This window comes from Homarus americanus, unplaced genomic scaffold (assembly GCF_018991925.1).
Source record: "Homarus americanus isolate GMGI-L3 unplaced genomic scaffold, GMGI_Hamer_2.0 scaffold32583, whole genome shotgun sequence".
In the NCBI taxonomy this organism is placed as follows: domain Eukaryota; kingdom Metazoa; phylum Arthropoda; class Malacostraca; order Decapoda; family Nephropidae; genus Homarus; species Homarus americanus.
The window spans coordinates 23,703,722-23,724,233 of NW_024713129.1; the positions used below are offsets into that span (position 1 = coordinate 23,703,722).

The 20,512-nt window shown below is 38.0% G+C and overlaps 1 protein-coding gene across 1 annotated transcript in view; it reads right to left on the minus strand.

Moving 5' to 3' along the window:
• Positions 1-1,863: 1,863 nt before the first annotated feature.
• Positions 1,864-20,512, minus strand: part of LOC121869528 (repressor of RNA polymerase III transcription MAF1 homolog) — a 76,349-nt gene continuing 57,700 nt past the window's right edge. Inside the window, exons 3-5 of the mRNA XM_042370891.1 lie at positions 11,952-12,111; positions 4,787-4,922; positions 1,864-2,665 (exon numbers count right to left, since the gene is read on the minus strand). Coding sequence (XP_042226825.1) covers positions 2,484-2,665; positions 4,787-4,922; positions 11,952-12,111 — 478 coding nt within the window. The 3' untranslated portion in view covers positions 1,864-2,483. The remainder of the gene's footprint in view (positions 2,666-4,786; positions 4,923-11,951; positions 12,112-20,512) is intronic.

Here is a 20,512-nt window from a genome sequence, read left to right on the forward strand (position 1 = left end):
AACCTTTTACTCTCCTGACAGTTTTATCGTTAAGATTTAATTCTTAAAACTAAAGGAAACTTAAAAGGTGTAGGAGCAAGTTTTTCACGAGATTAAATTTTTTTTATTTATTTTTTTGTACTTATCTCATTGTGACTAGCCCTCATCCACCACTCATAAATATACATTTCCACTGCCACAGAAAATATATCCATTAAACTAAATATTACAGTATTAATCAAATATATACCAAGTTTAAGTAAAAATCATATTTTATTACCTGACAACAAAAATAAAGCATACCTTCAGTACCCGGTACATGAGATAAAACACAACAAAACTTATACACAAGGCTTTTAAGAACTAACTGGTGAGTGACGAGGAATACACGTAGTATTCATTATGTTGCCTGGACCCTCACCCCATCGGATGAAGTCATTCACTCATCTACCAAGTAGAACCTATAACTAACAACTGTAACTTAAGCCACTCAGTGAGGTGACACATAAAAAAAAGGGGCTTTTCCAGCCAAGGCCCTTTGGAAAAAAGGAATTTACAGTGTATTTTCTAAACCACTGCAATTACAGTACAGCAATACCATACAAATGACCCAGGTCTTACTGTATTTATAGAGACCTCTCCCTGGCCAACCACTGGTAAATAAATACTGCCATTTCTTTCATACCCTGACTGCCTAACAATACCCTCACAACAATTTGTTTTATTTTAAGTACAGTACTGTGGAATAGACTTAAAAAAAATTATATAATGCTTTCAACATTTTTACTATTTTGTAACTGAGGATATATGGCTCAAAAATATATTGCGAATTTTAAGTGTAATGTATGTCTTTAAGTGTGTATTTGTACAGGATGTTTGTATATATACATATATATATATATGTACTGTATTTGTATATGTGTATATACAAATGTATGATTCACAAAAAATATGGCAAAAACAGGCAAATTCATCCTTTTCCATATGTGCATATAACACAATAAAAAATCATCTCACTTCACTGTACAGTACAGGAAGATGTGACTCAATATGTGATGACTAAAGAAACTACAGGTTGAACCTCCCTAATCCGGTACTCTATTGTCCGGCACCTCCCGTCATCCAGCAAAATTTTAGTTTGCCAGGCGGCCCCTAGTACCCACCGGTGCTAGTATCCATAGTTCGGCATACCCTTTGTTTACATCTGGTCTTCGTGGAGTTTGGTGCGTTCCTAGGTTTTCAAGTGTTTCTGTAATATTTCACTTGTTATTTACCCTTAATATGCCTCCTAAGCATATTAGTTTGGTATTTGAGAGAAACAAAATACTAAAAAGATTGAAAGTCTACCCAGATACACCTCAGCCCATCTCCTATAATAAACAAAACATTGTTTTTTGTAGTATTATGTTAAAGCAAACATTCATAAATCAACACAGCTAAAATTAAGGGATGCGAAATGGTCTGTTTACTGGCTGGAAAGATGGGAGGGGGGGGGGGCAGGTGAGGTGATACCGGTATGTTTGACAGTTGATGCCAAGGTCTAGTGTTTATTTATCTGTCCTTATGAGTGACTAAGTTTTCCTCTTATAAAATGTCACTGAGCTGACCTGGGAGAATATAATTAACATTGCTGGAATTCTTATAAGATAGTGATTAATTTGATTATAAACATGCATTAGACATACAAAGAGCAAATTTTTTATCTCTTGTGCAAAATATATGAAGTTTATATTCAAATTATTCGCTGTCTTGCAAGGATTCTAGCAATGTAAATTATATTCTCCTAACTTTAGTCTGTGATATTATATATGATAAAAACTTAAAGCCTACTGTATAACCACCAAACCCTGGCAGAGAGGGAGGGAGGAAGGAAGGGGAGGTGACAGTGACATGTTTGACAGTTGGCGCTGAAGGCCTAGTGAAGTATTTATTTGTTTATTTATGTCTTTTATCTTAGGTTTATGTTTTTTGCTTATAAAATGTCACAGAAGTGACCAGGGAGACTATAATTGGCGCATTAATAATACTAAGTATTTTACAAAGACCACCTGTGGTTCGGAAAATTCTATAGTCCGGCACCGGTCAGGTACAAAGGGTGCCGGATTAGGGAGGTTCAACCTGTACTATATACAGTATCTGCCTAAAACTAAAAGGAACTACTAAGTGATCCATTTTACTCTCAGAATAACACAACTTTGTGTATCCTCTTTCTGTATAATTAATCTTCAAACTAAATAATGAAATGCTTGACACAAATATGCATCTATCCATTGTCTACAACACAGAAGACCATAGGATTTTCCTACAAATTATTATCACCTTTTTTTATAATACAATTACAAAAACTAAATACTCTTCCATTTTTATGAACAAAAATACAGTAAAGAAAAAACAAAACAGAAGTGAAACAATTCCTTGCTGTACATAACATTACTCATTATATAAATGACGTGATTCCATTCCCCCAATAATAATAAGGATGGGGAGAGGGCTTTGTTAGGTGTTCAAAATACTTCCTCAAAGTCCATGCATGAATTGCCAATCAGTCCAGAGTCGTGAGGAGAACCACAATATTGCGACACGGAGCGGCAGGTGAAGAAAACAATCCTCTTGAGACGAGAATTGTAAAAAAAGTAGTTGAATGACCAGAGACAACCATCTTCAGAATAAGGGTCCGATGTTTGATCTGAAGACAGAACACACATAAAACATTACACTTTTCTTAAAACAATAACATCAACATATGTACAGTAAAAGTCCAAAATTCCGGATGCCAGAAATCCCGACCACCCGAGAATCAGGACTTTTCGAAAACTGATTTTTTTTTTTTTTTTAGCAGGCTTTTGTGTATGTGCGCATGCGTGAGCGCCACAGCTGCACAGCGACAACAAGCGACCACGTGGTCGCTACTTTAAAACGAGCAATCAAACTGTGACAACATACCGTTTATAGGTCGACCCTGATTTTTTGATCAAGAAATCGTTAATTTATGATATTCCTCGTTTATAGTTTGACCCACGTTTTTGAGGGTAATGGAACAACAAAACCTTCAGCAAAAACACTCTATGTCCTATAAACTGAGGCTCGCCGTGCCTGAAACACGAGTGCCGAAGGCAAATTGTTTACCATTTATTATTACGACACTTTACACTGAAACGCGGGTAGTTTCAACAAAAATATTGTATATTTCCATTCAAATATTTATTCAAGTCAATTAGGAGGGAATATTATTGCAATACAACAGTTTTTTAACTAAACCATTCGAAAAGCGATTTCGGTAACATCTTTTGAAGGAAAGAAAGCGAAAGTCATTGTTTTCGTCACGATTTTATCCCACTTTCCACTGTAATATGTACGTAATTTTAGCAAAAATATTACATTTCGTGAATGTATTATATCAAGCACAGTATGAATAGAATATCATTGTAATATAACAGAATTTTATCAGAAAACTATTAAAAAAACGAGTAACATCTTAAGAACATTGGAAGCTTAGGTAAAGTCTTTTGTTTTCGTCATGTATTTTATCCTATTTTACATTGAAATATGTCACGTTTCAGCAAAACTATTTATTTCCAAGAATATATTCATTCAGGCGCAGTTTAAGTAAAATATACGTGTGATGTAATAGTTTTTTAATTGAAAACGATTCGAAAAACACGTACCCTCTAGCCCTGTTTAAGGAGAGGACTGGGAGAAGCTGTTTGGTGATGCAGACGATGACAAGGAAAATGATTTTGATGGATTTTAATGAAAATATTCAGAAATATGGTATCGTAGTATTTATTCAAGTCAATTAGGATAGAATATTATTGTAATACAACAGTTTTTTAACTGAAAACCATTCGAAAAGCGATTACGGTAACATCTTTTGAACGAGAGAAAGATAAAGTCATTGTTTTCGTCACGATTTTATCCAACTTTCCACTGTAATACGTACGCCATTTCAGCAAAAATATTACATTTCCGTGAATGCATTATATCAAGCACAGTATGAATAGAATACCAGTGCAATATAACATTATTTTGAGTCTTACTCTTTCCATTTACAGAGTACTGTACAAGCCCATGATAATGGCTCCTATAGTAGATAAACCTCGTTGTGTGAAGAGAAAGAAGAACTCGTTGAAATTGAGTGACAAACTTGAAATAATTAAGAAACTAGAGCGTGGTGTGAGCAATACTGTTCTAATGGAAACATACGACATTGGAAAGTCTACAATTTATGATATAAAAAAGGCAAAGAATAAAATTCTAGAATTCACAGCTTTTTCATTAAAACTGCTCATTTTGGTATATGAAGCATGCTATATTTGCTAATGAATAAACTATCAAAGTGTACCTGTTCATCTCTTCTTTATTCCTCCTTAAATTTGAATTTTAAAAGTACTGCCTGAGAATCCGGAAAATCCGAAAATCAGGACCGACCCAAGCCCCAAGCAGTCCGGATTTTTGGACTTCTACTGTAATCATCTTATTATTATATTTAATTCTCAGGCAAAAGTTGAATAAAATTAATTTATTTGGAAATTTCATACTACTGCCACAGCTCTGAAATACTGTAGAGTATAATAATTTTGTAATCACATGAAGATAAGCCCCAACTTAATTCACCTGATGATTAAACACCCTTAATACTACCTGAGGTGGTTTGGTTAAGTTAAGTTGTGAAATTACATTAGGCCAAGTCAGGTTAGGTTAGCATTAGGATGTTTAATCATCAGGTGAAATAAGCTGGGGAGGGTGAATCTTATATGATGCCATATTTGTTCAGCTTTAACTATTGGTAAACAGTGAAACTACTCACCAGGGTTATAGCTGTAAATCTCACACTCTCGCAGACAGATGGCACTGTCCAGAGCAGCCCAAAGTGCAGACTCCACAGAAATGAATTCTGACCGAGCAACTGCCATCATCTGTCGCTCAACAGCACGCATCACCCACTATCAATAAAACATTATCACTGAAACTAAAGATCAATAAATGTAACCACAAAAACAGTTTTATGTTTTATGTACAGGATATGAGAAGGTGCATGTGAATGTTCCTGCTTGATGTTTCATCCCTTTCCTCTTAAATAATCTTATAACCCTTTATAACTCCATGTTAATCTTTGACAAGAGTGGCTGGTATTTGACAAACAATTAGTAAATCCTCCCATGGCAACCAGAGCTTTTAAAAAAGGATTCTTAGAGGTGACAGTTAACACTAAAGGCTGAGGAGTGACAAACTCTGGAAATAAGATGCAATATTTGCCACCAACTCAAATGTGGTCCTTTTCATTTTTCACCCTCCAGAAGTGGGATTTCTACTGTCACCTAAGTAAGGTACGTACAAAATTTAAACTTATAATCTATTATATCCTCTCCAAGACTCGAGCTGGTGTGAAAATTGATCAGCCTATCTCCAAGTGGCCCGGGAACCCCAAAACTTCATTAAACACAACTCTTCCTTGGTTCAAAGGGGAAAGTACAGTACAGTAGTACCCCGATTTACGCGGTCAATTGAACCCACGGGGTACCGCGGAAAGTGAAAACCGCGTTAAGTTAACAACAGAACATATGGGATTAATTGAAATAGAGACTGGCCCGACCCCCAAACTCCACTTTTTCAGACACAATACCTACGTTGTAGTAAAAATTACATCTTAATTTTATGATGGTATGCACACACAATTAATAATTAAGAGAAATATCCATAATATTAGTTTTTTTAACACTTACATTAGTAGAAAAGATGGCTGGGCACACAGGGATGAGGGGTTCGTTCCGAGGCAGAGGGCAGATTATTGGCCCTCACCTGTATCACTTGTATCACTATCCACCACATAGGCTTGCAGGGCCTCTTTGTCAAACCCCTCAAAGTCCATATAAGTCCATATCCTCACTATCACTGACTTGGGCCGGCTGTGGTGGGTGGCGGGTGAAGAACTCGGTAATGTTTTGATGACTGGGCGACCTTGTGCGCATTCTGCCCAGGCCGCTTCCCGCGTATATGAGTTGATGCACCGCGTAAAGTGAAAGTCTGGTTCTGGCTAGGTACTGCGTAAATGCGAAATTGCGGAAAGTGAAACCGCGTTAAGCGGGGTATTACTGTAGTGTACCAGAGAAAATACTCTTTCACCTTACTGTATATTAAATTTTAGATGACCCAGCTTATATCACCTTAACCTAACCTCCAACCAGGTAGCATTGGGGTGTTTAATCATCAGATGAACTTAGCTGGGGGCTAATCCTCAGGTGATCCAAAAATTCTAAGGTGGACAGGACACCCTAAAAGTTACGCCTAACACTAAAACTGTTAGCATAAATTTGAGGAAAAATAGAAGACTGAGCTCGGGGGTTGAGAAGTAACAGCTATTATACTTTATCAGACGGGCAGAGAAATATAACCATAAAGCAGAGTATGACAAGACAGGAAGGAAGCTGTCCCAGTTTTCAACACAAACCTTTCAAATAATGTATACTCCATTAAAACAGTCATATGCCACATAAACCTGTTCATTGAGTGAAAATAAATATTTTCCCTGTAATCTTCTCAATTTCCAATGCATCCTTCTCTTTTCCTTCCTAATCACCACACTTATATGATCTTCACCACAATTTTCCTTTCCAATAACAATGCTTAAATGGCACCCTACCCTTCTCCTTCCCAATCTGTCTGTTCTATATCCACTACCAAATAAAACAGAATGAAATAGGTTGTCAAGACTTCTACATCCTAAGGCCTTCCTCAGCCCCTCTGTAGTCACTGTCACATCAGATGCAGGGAATTTGGTGTTCTATGAGATGCAGGGAACATGGAGGTCACACAAAGCACAAAATGCAGGGAGGTTGTATGAGAAACAGGAAATATGAGTAGCTCTCATTTATAATCCATAGTATATTCTGTCCTTTTTGGATACAGTTGTGTGATGCTGAAAATACTCTCAACTCTTTCAGCCACAACTGGACAGATAAGTATAGACAGTTATTCAGATAAACTGATAAATACTTCAATAGACACAGTGCATAGACAGATAGATATTTAGATAGACAGAAAGATAGATATATGAGATGCCTGGGCAAATCTCTGTAATGTCAGCTGGGCCAGGAAGGGAGATACTGTATGTCTTTGGAACAGGGAAAAATCGACTTATAAAACATAGGAATTTCAACCATTTGTGCAGTCTTCATGTGTCACTTGTAGGTTGCAGGGTCAGTGGGACATGATGTCACTCACCCAATGAGAGACCCAGGTGTGTGTGTGTGTGGGGGGCTTGGTAGGGGAAACTAAAGCTTTGTTATTCCCACCATTATCAGATGCCACTTCAGTGATTCTCCATTACTTTTTACTTAAATAGTGCTCATCATCCACACACACCTTTTCTAGTGATCATTTACTGATGTTCTAAACTCTAAAGTGATCCTCTAAAATAAACTCGACCAAATGACTATTCAGACTTTAGCTACCAAACACATTTTTATATACCCTGTATTGTACTCTAAAACTATATTATTTCTCTATCTTTTGACACCAGAATCATTTGGTTGGCTACAGTGTAATGATACAAATTATGTACATTATAAACCTTGAGTACCGGAGCATCTGAGTAACACCACGAATCTTGGAAAATTTATTTAAAAATATAAAAAAATTTCTTGCGGGTCATAGTAATTGTTGTGGATCTACGCAGATTGTACCATGTGGTGCCCACATCACAACAACACAGCCGTGCTGTACTCAGTCTACGCTTGGCTATTACTCAGTGCAGACTTACTTGTTCTTTCATGATATATAAATTACAAGCATTGTGCAAATACATTCAGGTAAGGCCCCAGAGTAGAAAGCGCCTACCACGAAGGATAAACTTGAAAGTGCTAACTATGGTCGACAATAAATACTCTGTTACTGAAATAATGCAGAAATTTGGAACTCTGAATATACTGAAAGCATGTCTTAAGTGTGAGCCACTTCATCTCCACTAAAAACAAAAGTGGATCACATGTTGCCAGGCAGCTGTGGCCTTGAGATGGCTATGCATGATGCCAGTGATTCATGTAATGACACTGTTAAAGTTAAGTGAAAATCATTTCAATACTCTGTGACTTAGAAATAAACAAAATATAATATAAAACTAAAAAAGAAAAAGAAAAAAGAAAAGCATAAATGTTAACAACATTGTGTGTGGATCGTGAATCTTATATGAAAGCGCTTTACTCTCCCCAATGTAACGTCACGACATTCACGGCATAGCAGCCATGTGTCTCAAGTCAGCTGGCTGGCTGAGCTCTCCACTCTTATCGTTACCTATAAGATGGTTCAAGGGCAAAAGAAGCTATTTTTTTTTTACATAAAATATGTGCTACTGTATTTTATAATGTGCTATGTACAGTATAGTCTGCATTTACGCGGCTTTTGTTTATGCGTTTGGTCATTTACGTTGGTGCCTTGCCAGAATGAAAATGCTTTAATTATGTGGTAAATTTGGTCATTTATGCGGCGAGCGGCTGGAGGGGTCCAGACCGCCGCGCCATTTTTTACTCACGCGGTCCATTCTTGACCATACGAGGGAAGCGGCGCGGTGAGTGGTGCGCATTAGGTCGCTCTTACGTTATCGCTGACGTCATATATGACGTATCGGACTGTGATTGGGCCAAGCATACTTACCCCCCTCCACCGCTAGCTGTGATTGGTCTAATGTAACATGACGTGCCCTGCCACCAGAGGGTAGAAGTCGCTGACCTAGCAGGGCATTGTCTCATTGTTCTCAGTCCGTGTATACAGTTCTCTCTTGTGCCCGCTATTCCCCTCACAACTCATAATGGCTTCCTCGGGACCCCCACCACCAGAGAAAAACATTGAATTACCTGGACCAAGCCATGATAATGTGAAAGAAATCATCGAGTTGGGGGAGAAACTTAAGCTCATCCTTGACAACGACCCAGACAAGCATCGGTACGAAGTGTCTAATAACCATCTGACGAAAGTTGTGGAGCCGTATATCCAGATCTATCTTGACAACATCAATGGTAGTTGTCAACGTAGTATTGAGGACTTCCTCGCCCGCAACCCACCACAACCGCAGCCAACCCATGTCAGTGATAGTGATATTGACAGTGAGGATATGGATTTTGAGGTGTTTGTCTGGGAGGCCCTGCAAACCTCTGCGAGTAGTGTAGGTGAAAGTGATTCACCGGCGGGCAACTAATCTGCCCTCTGCCTTGGAACCAGCCGCCATCCACGCGTGCCGACCCAGCTTTTCTAATGTAAGTGTTAAAAAACCTAATATTATTGATATTTCTCTTAATTATTAATTGTGTGTGCATACCATCAAAAAATTAGATGATATTTTTACTACAAAGTACGTATTGTGTCGGAAAAAGTGGAGTTTGGGGGTCGGCCCTGTCTCTATTTCAATTAATCCCATATGTTCTGTTGTTTCATTTATGCGTTTCTCGTTTTACGCGGCACTCCATGGGTTCAATTGACCGCGTAAATGCAGACTATACTGTATTATTCCCATTATTACCTGTATAATAATTTTTTGCTCATTTTGCCGTATGTAAAATACAGAATAATGAAGGATTGGAACCTACTCCCTTTTACTCATTGTTACATCAACAGCACCTACTGCATAACAATGAAGTTCCTGAGAACGAAGTGGATTTTGTGAACATATCCATTTCATTGCCAGAGGTATACAGTACACATCCACATCATCTTACACAACACAAGGCCATCCATGCCACATACATACATATGTCGGGACTGAGAAACCTTCAGTAATCTTCTTTCCTGCTGTGAAAGCTTCTACCTACATTATAGTATTAACACTTTAAATAAAAAAAATTAACTGAATTTACTATTAGTATACAGCATATCATAAGTATAACCATTTTACTTAAACTAATTTATTATGAGCCAATCTGCATTAGTGTAATATGCTGGTTGTTATAAACAGTTGTGCCTCCTTCCCTACTGATATGGACGTCTGAAAAAAAAAGCACCCAGATTTCGTCTAATTAACAACGTCGCTGTGGCATAATTGGTCCGGTACTCGGTTTTTTTTTACTGTACACTAAGTTTAACCTTGATTATCACAGAGAGTGAACTTTGCACATGTTGGTGTTTCACCGAGTGCCTTATATACAGACAGATAGAAGAGTCATCAAGTCTTATATTAATCCCTTCATGTACCACACATTTTTAACCTGACACCATAATCAAAACAGGATCTCTTGACAACCACTTCCAGACAACTTGTGCCATAAACCTGGGATGAGTGACTTGTTCCACCTAGTCATAAAATAGGATGTCTGGACTCATTCACCCACTTATATTAACTTGTGACTTACCTGAACTAGCTAGAGAAAGGGAAAAGGTGAAACAAAGGAATTTGTACACTAATGTCTAAGGAAGTTGTGTTACAGTTATTATACAATTAAATAACTACAGGAATGGCCAACTTGGAAGAGGATTTATCTACCTAATTCAAGGACTGCAGGTGAGGTAGTGACTAACCTTCCTTACTTTCACTACTTATACATTCAATTTATGGGATCACCTAAAATCAGCCCTCCCAGCTTATTTTACCTTTAGATTAAAGATTAACCACCCTAATACTAACCTAACATTAAAGGTGTTTAATCATCAGGTGATCCAGTCTATGCAAAATACGTAGTTATTCAAAATGGAGGTCCTTATAAAGCAATAATATTCCTCTTTGTAAGGTTAAGGAAAACACACCCCCCATGCAAACCACAAAACATTTGAAGCCTCTCCTGTCATTAAGTAGATTGCACTATTACAGAAAGAGAAAGAAAGACAGAGACTCATCACTTTCTCTGGTGACCATTAAGATAAACAACTCATACAATTGTAAAGAATGCTTGTAAATTCCTCAATAACAACTTTTATTCAGACCCTGTTAAAAAAATTTTAATCTCTCATGAAATTTTGTACAGTTTTAAAATTTCTTGAGATAAATGTACCATATTTATTAGGGGCAACCAGCATTCACTAAACTCAGCCATGTCAATAATGTTAGTGTTCACTTTGAACCTGTATTTTCTCAAAGTTAGTAAACTGGTTCAATTTCAAGATTCATTTCTTCCTGCCTAGGCAATCCACTCATTGATGAACAATCAGTGAAAAATATCACTAGTTTACCATACTATGTGTTTATGAAGAAATATTTAATTACAGTATTAGTCTTATAACTAATAAAGCTGATCACATTTAAATATGCAAAATAATGTACTAATGATGCAAGATAATGAATGTAATATAGTTTATGTAATACAGTATTGTTTATAGGGGAAAAATGACCTTATTGGGTGGTGCCCAAAACCAAACTCTAATTGATGGAAAAAAAAAACTAATCTTGGGAAACAATCCACCTTTTTCTAGTTTAATTAATTATAAGTGATGTTATATGAAGACTGTAATGTTGTAAGTTGCATAAAGGGGAATAAGAATTGCAGTAATAGATGATCTTTGCAGTTCCTGGACCTTAGTCATTACTTTCCAATCATTTAATGGCTTTGTGTAGTGAGAATTTAATGATTACACAATCCCTTTTCAAACAAAATCTCACATAAAAATGAGGGTTTATTCAACTTGAAATTTTGCAGTGACTGATATTTGAAGGAGTTTCCACATAAACTACCACACTGGCAGGATATGACAGGAAGCATGCATATAACTCCTCACCTTATAATGTGGGCTGGTTAACACCCTTTCAATCACAAAGTAAAACACATTTACAATTCAAAATTCACTCCGAGTCTTTAAATACTCTGAATGGGACACTCAATACAGTATATGCAAAAAAAGCATTCAAGATTGTTATAATCACTTTTTAATATTCCAGCAATCCTGTGAATTGTCCATTAAAAATTATCTTTAGCCCCATATATCAACATGACGTTTATGTAGCAGAGCTATATCACCCTCTCCCTATCTTACATTAAACTCCAGATAAATCTTACCTCTAGGGAAGGCTCCCTAGAAAATTCCTGAGAAGAAGCATTGCTGAAATCATAGTCCGGGTAGAACGCTGCATTGAGGGTGGATATCAGGTAAAATAATGTCTTGCGGTTGATCTTGTCCTCCAGCGGACTATCCTCGCCTCCACTGCTTTGCGAACTCCTGAGAACAAATCTTACACTTGACAGTGGAGGCCAATAGGGGCACTCCTTTAAACTGTAAACCAAGACTATGATCAATATCTGGAAGCACTATGATTTACCTCCTTTTCATCTATAAACTTTACCCAAATTTCTATGTCTAAGAATTTTAGTGAAACTGTTTTGAAAGCATCACTTGTATTCTCTCATCTTCAATACATAAACTGTTGTAGACAAATTTTCAAAATGAAATAAGATTGTTACAGTGATATGTACTATATCAATACAAACCAGAGGAAGGTGATCACCAGAAACAAACACTGTCCCCACAACCATCTGTCACACACCCAACAACAAAACCTGAAATGAAGCTAACAGAATGCGTGGTGCAGTTTGCCGCGGGTGCCTCCTCTCCTGGCCTTACCACCATGGTTGAACCTGCCAGAGGGTCGCAAGCCACAACACTCCCATCAGTCACACCCTCAACTTGGTGAACAATAGTAATTTGATTTTGTTTTGGCTTTGACAGTACAGTATCTACATAATGGCATCCAAGGTTTACTGTATACAAGATAAAACATCAAGACTCATACAACTTATTATCAATGCATCAAACTTGCTTTTCTCAATCAAGTCTGATCATTAAATCTACAAAGTAAGATCAAGCTACTGAATATGTTAATTTATAAAATCATAATCTACATACAGATTTGAGTCTTTGCTACTGTACACTACTGTATATTCCATATTGGAAATAAATAAGTTATGAAATTCAACTACATAAAGGAAGAGTATGTGAATACAATACAACTGGCTTTGAATGACTCTATATGCAATTTCAAAATATAGTATTGTAGTTACACTGTTTACAATTACTTACTGATAACTGGCATTATGCTTAATGAATCTGAAATTCCAAGTACGTATGCTATCTAATTTAATTCCAAATTAAATCTAACTTTGATACTTATAGGAGAATTATGATCAATTTGATACAAAGTGCAGGAATTAAAGTATTCTTTGATATTAAGCAATTTATGAATCACTTCTAAAGTTAAACACTGATACGATAGTTTCAGTCTTCAAAGGTGCACAATACACACCAGTGAACGTCATCTGAAGTACGTACTGTATTATGATTTTAACAATTTCATTATATGTAATGAAATGTGCACAGACCCAATCACACTCAAAGGTCTCCGGTGTGACAGTGGGTTGGTCAGCGGAGAAGTCCCGTCATGACCCTGACCAAACGCCCTCCGGTGGCCTCGCCCAAGAGATTCATTGGCACCCCCGTTGCCACTGGTCCACCCACTATGAGGTAGCACCACCGACTTCGGACCAGAACTTGCTTATGTACAAATCCATGTAGAATGAAATTTCAGGAACGGTGTAGAAAGAGTTAAGATATCAAGTTGACTTACTGTGTATTTAACACCCATCACTAATCTGTCTTCCACTCCTACTCTGTGTGCAGGGTGAACCAAGGAAAAAGAGAAACCTTAAGAATGGGATGAAACAAGCAGAAGCAATCCACAGTGTCTCATATTCTCAACTTGCTTCAGAAACTAATTATACAATGTAATTCCTCTATCTTAACACTGCTCACAATTCACTATGTAACCCACTCACATTATCACAATACTCTCTGTCTTACATTTCTAGGCCAGAATAATTCAATTTTACACTCGGTTCATAATTTTTTTCCTGGTGCTCTCATAAATCTTCCACATCAATCCTTCCCGTCATACCCTACATGCCATAACAGAATCACCATAACACAATCCCCTGCCATACAATACAGGTTGACAACCCTTTATCCGAAATTCTGAAAACCGAAAAGCTATGAAAACCGAAATTTTTTTTTTTTTTGTGGGGGCCATTTATTTATTTTATTTATTTTTTTAACAGGGATTAGCCCACCCAGGCATAGATCACTGACCCACATCGGGGACTGGGGGGCGAAAATGTAATAGAAATAATAATTATAATAATAATAATTATTCATAGTAAATAAGATTTTTAATTAAAATACTGTACACCAAAATAAAATAATAATGATAACAACAATAATAATAATAAAATATAATAACAAAATTAATAATAATAACAATAAAGAAATACAAGAATGAAAAAAAGATCAAAGGTGAGAAACGCGACCTAGACCTATGAATTATTATTATTATTATATTTCCCCCCCCCAGGCCCCAATGTGGGTCAGTGATCTATGCCCAGGTGGGCTAATAAAAAAAAAAAAAAACATTCCGAAAACCGAAAAATTCCGAAATCCGAAATGCCTCCGGCCCCAAGGATTTCGGATAAGGGATTGTCAACCTGTATCACCATAGCACAATCCCCCCCATCATACTCCACTTGCCACTATCACTTAAGCACAATCTCGTCCATTCCACTCTTAACAGACTACATCACCCCACATGTCCTCTTCAGAATTAATAAACTGTTCATCTCTCATTATGTATCACTATTCATGAAATAAAAATTAAAAGTTTTACATCGACACAAATAAGATTGATCGAGCACTCCTTGCATGAAATCTCCTTAATATCTTATACTCATAGTCCACCCATAAATGCTCCCTGGGCTTCACTTACAATTCTACCTCCAAGCATTACTCAATTTCCAACTGTTGCTTATTAATTACTGTACTGTACCATGTATTTTGACAGTTCTCTTTCTCCATACACTTCTCAATACTGTACACTCGTTACTTGCTTTCCCCTTTCTATTATTTAATTCAGTTAGTTACTCAATGTTCCCCTTGCTGACACAATTACTAGAACCTTCTCACTTTATTCTATCGTTCTTCAAACTTTAATAATTAACTGCCTCCATTTTTCATGCACTTTACTTTTGTTTATATTTAGTAATAAATTTCTCCTAGTGCAGTACTGTTTTGTTCTGACCTCACTAGGGGAAAGGTCACGGCAGCTTAGCTCCGCTCCCGGGGATAATTACCAGATATGGCTAGTGCTACTTGTAAACGGGGTCACGCCCTTCTGTAGGCCGAGTTAGAGAGTACCAAGGAAAATAACCTGAAATTAGAGGAAGAAAACTTGAAATTAAAGGAAGAGATAGCAAGGATGAAGGAAGAAACGAGACAAGGAAAGCCGGTGAATGACGAATGGAAGGTTGTGAGGAGAGGGACTACCAAACTGGTGGCTAAGAAACACACCAAGGATACAACAATGACAACAACAGCTAAGTGTACCAACTCGTTCAGTCCCTTGATAGACGAAATGGACGTTAGTACAGTCAGGGACAGGGCTGACAAGGAAGGTATAAAAACTTTAATTGTTGTTGACTCACAGGTAAGGTACTTGGACAGAGCCTTTAGTGGTAAAAATAAAAATAGGATGATGGTGTGTTTGCCAGGGGCTGGGGTGGGGGATATAGTTGACAGGATGGACAATATCTTGTCTGGTAATGGGAACAAACCCATTATCTGCCTCAGTGCAGGAGGCAATGATATAGGCCGGTGTAGGAGTGAAGAGCTTCTTGATAAGTTCAAGACAGCTATAGATCATGTTAGGACTAAGGGAGGGATCCCTAACATATGTGGTGTCCTGCCTAAAAGGAGAGTTAGCATTGAATGGTTGTCAAGGGCAGTTGGTGTCAACGGCCGTCTTGACGGATACTGCAAGTCAACATCAGTCCCATTCATTGACAACTGGGGCAACTTCTACGGCAGAAGGGACCTTTATGCTAGGGATGGGGTGCACCTGTCTCGGGATGGGGTGGCAACCCTGGCTGGGTCTCTAGAGGGGGCAGTTCAATAGATATCGAAGTCTTTAAACTGCTAGGGGAACATATGGGCATGGGGGTGGAGGAGACTGCAGTGGGAGTGGGTAAACAAAGTGAAAGATTACAGGGAAATAGTGTTAGGAATGATGACAAAACTAAATTAGACGGAGTTTAAACCTAAACGCGGTAAAGGGAGGACTCACAACACGACAAACTTAAATGTCTACTACGTGAACAGTAGAAGCATGAGAAACAAAATGGATGATATTACGGCCTTGGTATGTACTGAAAAAATCGATACAATAGCATTCACCGAAACATGGATCAACCTAGAACTCACGTGAGTTACCGGTCGAATACCAAATTGCGGGTTACAAATTGTTCCATACCGATAGGCAGACCAGGAAAGGAGGCGGAGTAGCAATCTATGTCAGGGATAATCTGAAGTGTGAAATAAATAAGGAAATAAAAACTGAGCAGAATACAGAAACAATTTGGATAGAATTAATCAACGGAAGGGAAAATTAATCACAGGAGTAATATATAGACCACCCACTCTTGATAGAGTCAATGAGAGACTTATCTGGGATGAAATGTGCAGGGCTTCCATACACAATTAAGTCTGTATAGTAGGCAACTTTAACCTTGGCCAAATAGATTGGACTGACATTACGGGTAACTCAGAATCAGAGGATTTTCTCGAAACGATCCAGGACTGTTTTCTAAGTCAACATATAACCAAACCCACCCGGGGTAATAATATACTCGATTTAGTTCTGTTGAACAGAGAAAACCTCATTAGCAATGTCGAGGTAGGGAACAGACTTGCAAACAGCGATCACAAAGAAATTAGATTCCAGTTAGATTTTCAGGGCAGACATAAGGAAAATTCCACTAAAGTACCAGATTTCAGAAGGGCAAACTTTGACAGTTTAAAGAGGCAGCTGAGAGAGGGGGTGTCGCATTTGGGCGTGAACCTGACAGATGACACCGACCTGATAACGAGATCTGAGATTGCCGAGTTCCACGACAATTTAAATAATGAGTTACTTAATGCACAAGGGCAGAACATACCATACAAAAAACTCAGATTAGACAACAATGACCCTAAAAGGATAAATAATTATTTAAAGAACATCATTGGCCAAAGGAAGGCTATAGGTACAATAGGCTCTCGCCAATAATGACTTCCGCAATAACGTTTTCGACAATAATGGTAAGTTACAATAGATAACCATTTTTGATAATAACGTCTGAATTCTCTTGAATAACGGAAATTTCGCTGGAAGCGTCCGAGCGCATCAATGATCGCGTTTGTTTGCTGCCATGTTGATGACGTAGTTGACCGCTCCGCCTCACTCTCTCTCACACACGCTCAGTGGAATACAGCACTGTGCCCACGTGTGAGATTTTTGCCTCTATAACCAATGGTTGTTAGGGTCGGTGATCAATAATGGCTTCCGCATTTTTGCCTGTGGGGGCTTATGGGAGGTGGTGGAGGGAGTGATTTGCCACCTGAATGACTGGGAACTTTTAAAGTGAGGAAATTGAACTGTCCTGAGTCTACAGTGCGAAATATTAAGAGGAACGTAGAAGAGACCAAGAAGAGTATTGCGCTGGCTAAAAAATTTCGGTAGTGATGGAAATGCGAGGCGAGCTATGAATGATAAAGGCGATAGAAACAGGTTGTTAGTGAAAACAGAGCATTTTCTTGTGAAATGGTTAGCTTGTAGAATGAAAGACAATGCAAGTGTTAGCGGCCCTCAGATACGGAACAATCATCACACCAAGCACCCCAAAAACTCCCCCAAGCTAAGTGTTATATTACTCAAACTCTTTATTTTGATGATTGAATAGCAATTCTTTTTATTTCAGCTAACAAAAAGTGTTAGGAGGGCTTTAAGGTGAAAAACTAGGTAAAATTCTTGGGCGGCGGCACCAATAAACCCTTTCTACATGTATTTTAATGTCACAAATAACGTTTTCACTAATAACGGCTTTTTCAGGCACCTATTAAACGTTATTGGCGAGAGCCTACTGTAGAAGGATAAATCGTGGCGAAATTTACCTCCGGGATTATTATAAGGTATTGGCAAGTAGGGTAAAAACCAAGATAAGGAAAGCCAAGAGGAATAATGAGGTAAGGATAGCAAGGGAGGCGAAGTCAAACCCCAAAGGATTCTACCAAATGTAATAAACTAAAACACGAGAAAAGATTGGACCAATACGGTCAGATACCGGCGAGCTCACTGATAACGACGGAGAAATGAGCAATAATTTGAATAAATATTTTTCAACAGTTTTCACCACTGAAAATTTAAACATGATACCCGAGGCACCGACTCTATTCAGAGATAGTGAAGAAAACAAATTAAGCAAGATAGTAGTGACTAGTAACGATGTTAGTAAGCAAATAGACAAACTAAAGCCTAATAAGTCACCTGGTCCCGATGAGATATGTGCCAGAGTATTAAAGGAATGTAAGGAAGAGCTTAGTATGCCCTTAGCAAAGTTGTTTAACATGTCCTTAAAAACAGGTGTAGTACCAGAATCCTGGAGGATAGCGAATGTAATACCGATTTTCAAGAAGGGGGATAGATCACTATCCTCTAACTACCGCCCAATCAGTCTAACATCAATAGTAGGCAAATTACTGGAAGCAATCATTTCAAACTATACAAAATCACCTGGAGAAGCACCGAATGATCAATGATTCCCAGCAAGGCTTCACAAGCGGACGTTCATGTCTAACTAATCTATTAACATTCTTTTCATCAGTTTTCGAATCGGTGGACAAGGGGCACAATTATGATGTGGTATACAGTGGGGTATGCTATAACGAACGGATCCTACTATGAATATTCCTATAACGAACGGTTTTACCTATAAAATTGAGAATGCTATAACGAACGCAACTCCTACAACGAACGCGGATGAATACGGGACTATTTCGCCTGGCGCATGAATATTGTTGTACCGCGACCCACAACAAGAGCGTCAGGCGCCATCTTTGTCTCATTGTGTAGCCAGTGCACCACTGTTATTGTTGAAATTTCGTCTTTTGATGTGGAAATTCGCGTTATTTGTATAACTATTTTGTTATACAAGTATACAATTGTAACAATGAGTCGTCCAAAGCGAGTGAGAAAGCTAATAACCCTTGAAACTAAGAAAGAAATTATAAAGAAACGTGAGAATGGAAGAAGCATTGCGAAACTTAGTGATGAATATGGGATGGCTAAATCGACTATATGTACGATTTTGAAGAATAAAGAGGAGTTAAAAACTGTGCAAGTGGCTAAGGGAATCTTTAGACTTAGCAAAGCAAAGTGTAATGTGATTGAAGAGATGGAAAATTTACTCTTAGTGTGGATAAAGGAGAAAGAAATGGCAGGTGGTAACATTAGTGAAGCTATAATTTGTGAGAAGGCTAAACAATTGTTTGAGGACCTTAAAGCCAAGACTCCCAGTGGAAGTGATAGTGATGTGCCAGTGTTTAGGGGTACCTGCATGCTGAATAACACTAAGGTAAGATAAAGTACCGTATTTTTTACATTTTCCACAGAATTTTTTCAGTGTTAAGTGGTTGTATTTGGGGGCCTGGAACGGATTAATCCTATAACGAACGAATGCTATAACGAACGAGGTTCTGGAACCAATTACGTTCGTTATAGCATACCCCACTGTATCTCGACTTTAGCAAAGCCTTCGACAGAGTCCCCCACAAAAGACAAATTAGAAAGGTAGAAGCACATGGCATCAAAGGTAATATCCTTAAATGGATTAGGGCGTGGTTACAGGACAGGAAACAGCGAGTGAGCATTAACGGCACTAAGTCCCATTGGAGCAACGTCACTAGTGGAGTTCCCCAAGGCTCAGTACTTGGACCATTATTATTTATTATATACATAAACGATATCGGCATAGACAGCAACATAAGTAAATTTGCTGATGACACTAAAATAGGAGGTGTTATTAAATCTGACGAGGACTCCGCAAAACTACAGGAAGATCTAAACAAATATTTCAAATGGTCTGAAAAATGGCAGATGAAATTCAAAGTGGACAAATGTAAAGTACTCAGTATAGGAGATGTAAACAGGGAAACCAGATACCAGATGAATAACGATGCCATAGAGAAATCCGACTGCCGGAGAGATTTAGGAGTAACGATAAGTAGGAACCTTAAACCAAGAAAACAATGTGTTTTTGCTCGTAACAAGGCTAATAAAGTACTTGGGTTCATACAAAGGAGTGTTAGTTACAAGATTAGCGAGGTCATCCTAAAACTGTATCTTGCGCTTGTGAGACCACACCTGGATTACGCAGTTCAGTTCTGGTCACCTTATTACAGAATGGATATAGAAACCTTGGAAAGAATTCAGAGGAGAATGACAAGACTAATCCAGGGCATTAGGAACCTTGAGTATAGAGACAGGTTAAAGCATCTCAATTTGCACTCTCTCTCGAGACGTAGAGCGAGGGGCGACCTGATAGAGGTGTATAAATGGAAGTCAAGGCTAAACAAAGGGGACATTACAAAGGTACTCAAACTATCCAACCAGGAGCAAACTTGTAACAATGGTTTTAAATTAGACAACTTTAGATTTAGGCGCGAAATAGGTAAACACTGGTTTGGAAACAGAGTACAGTGGTCCCTC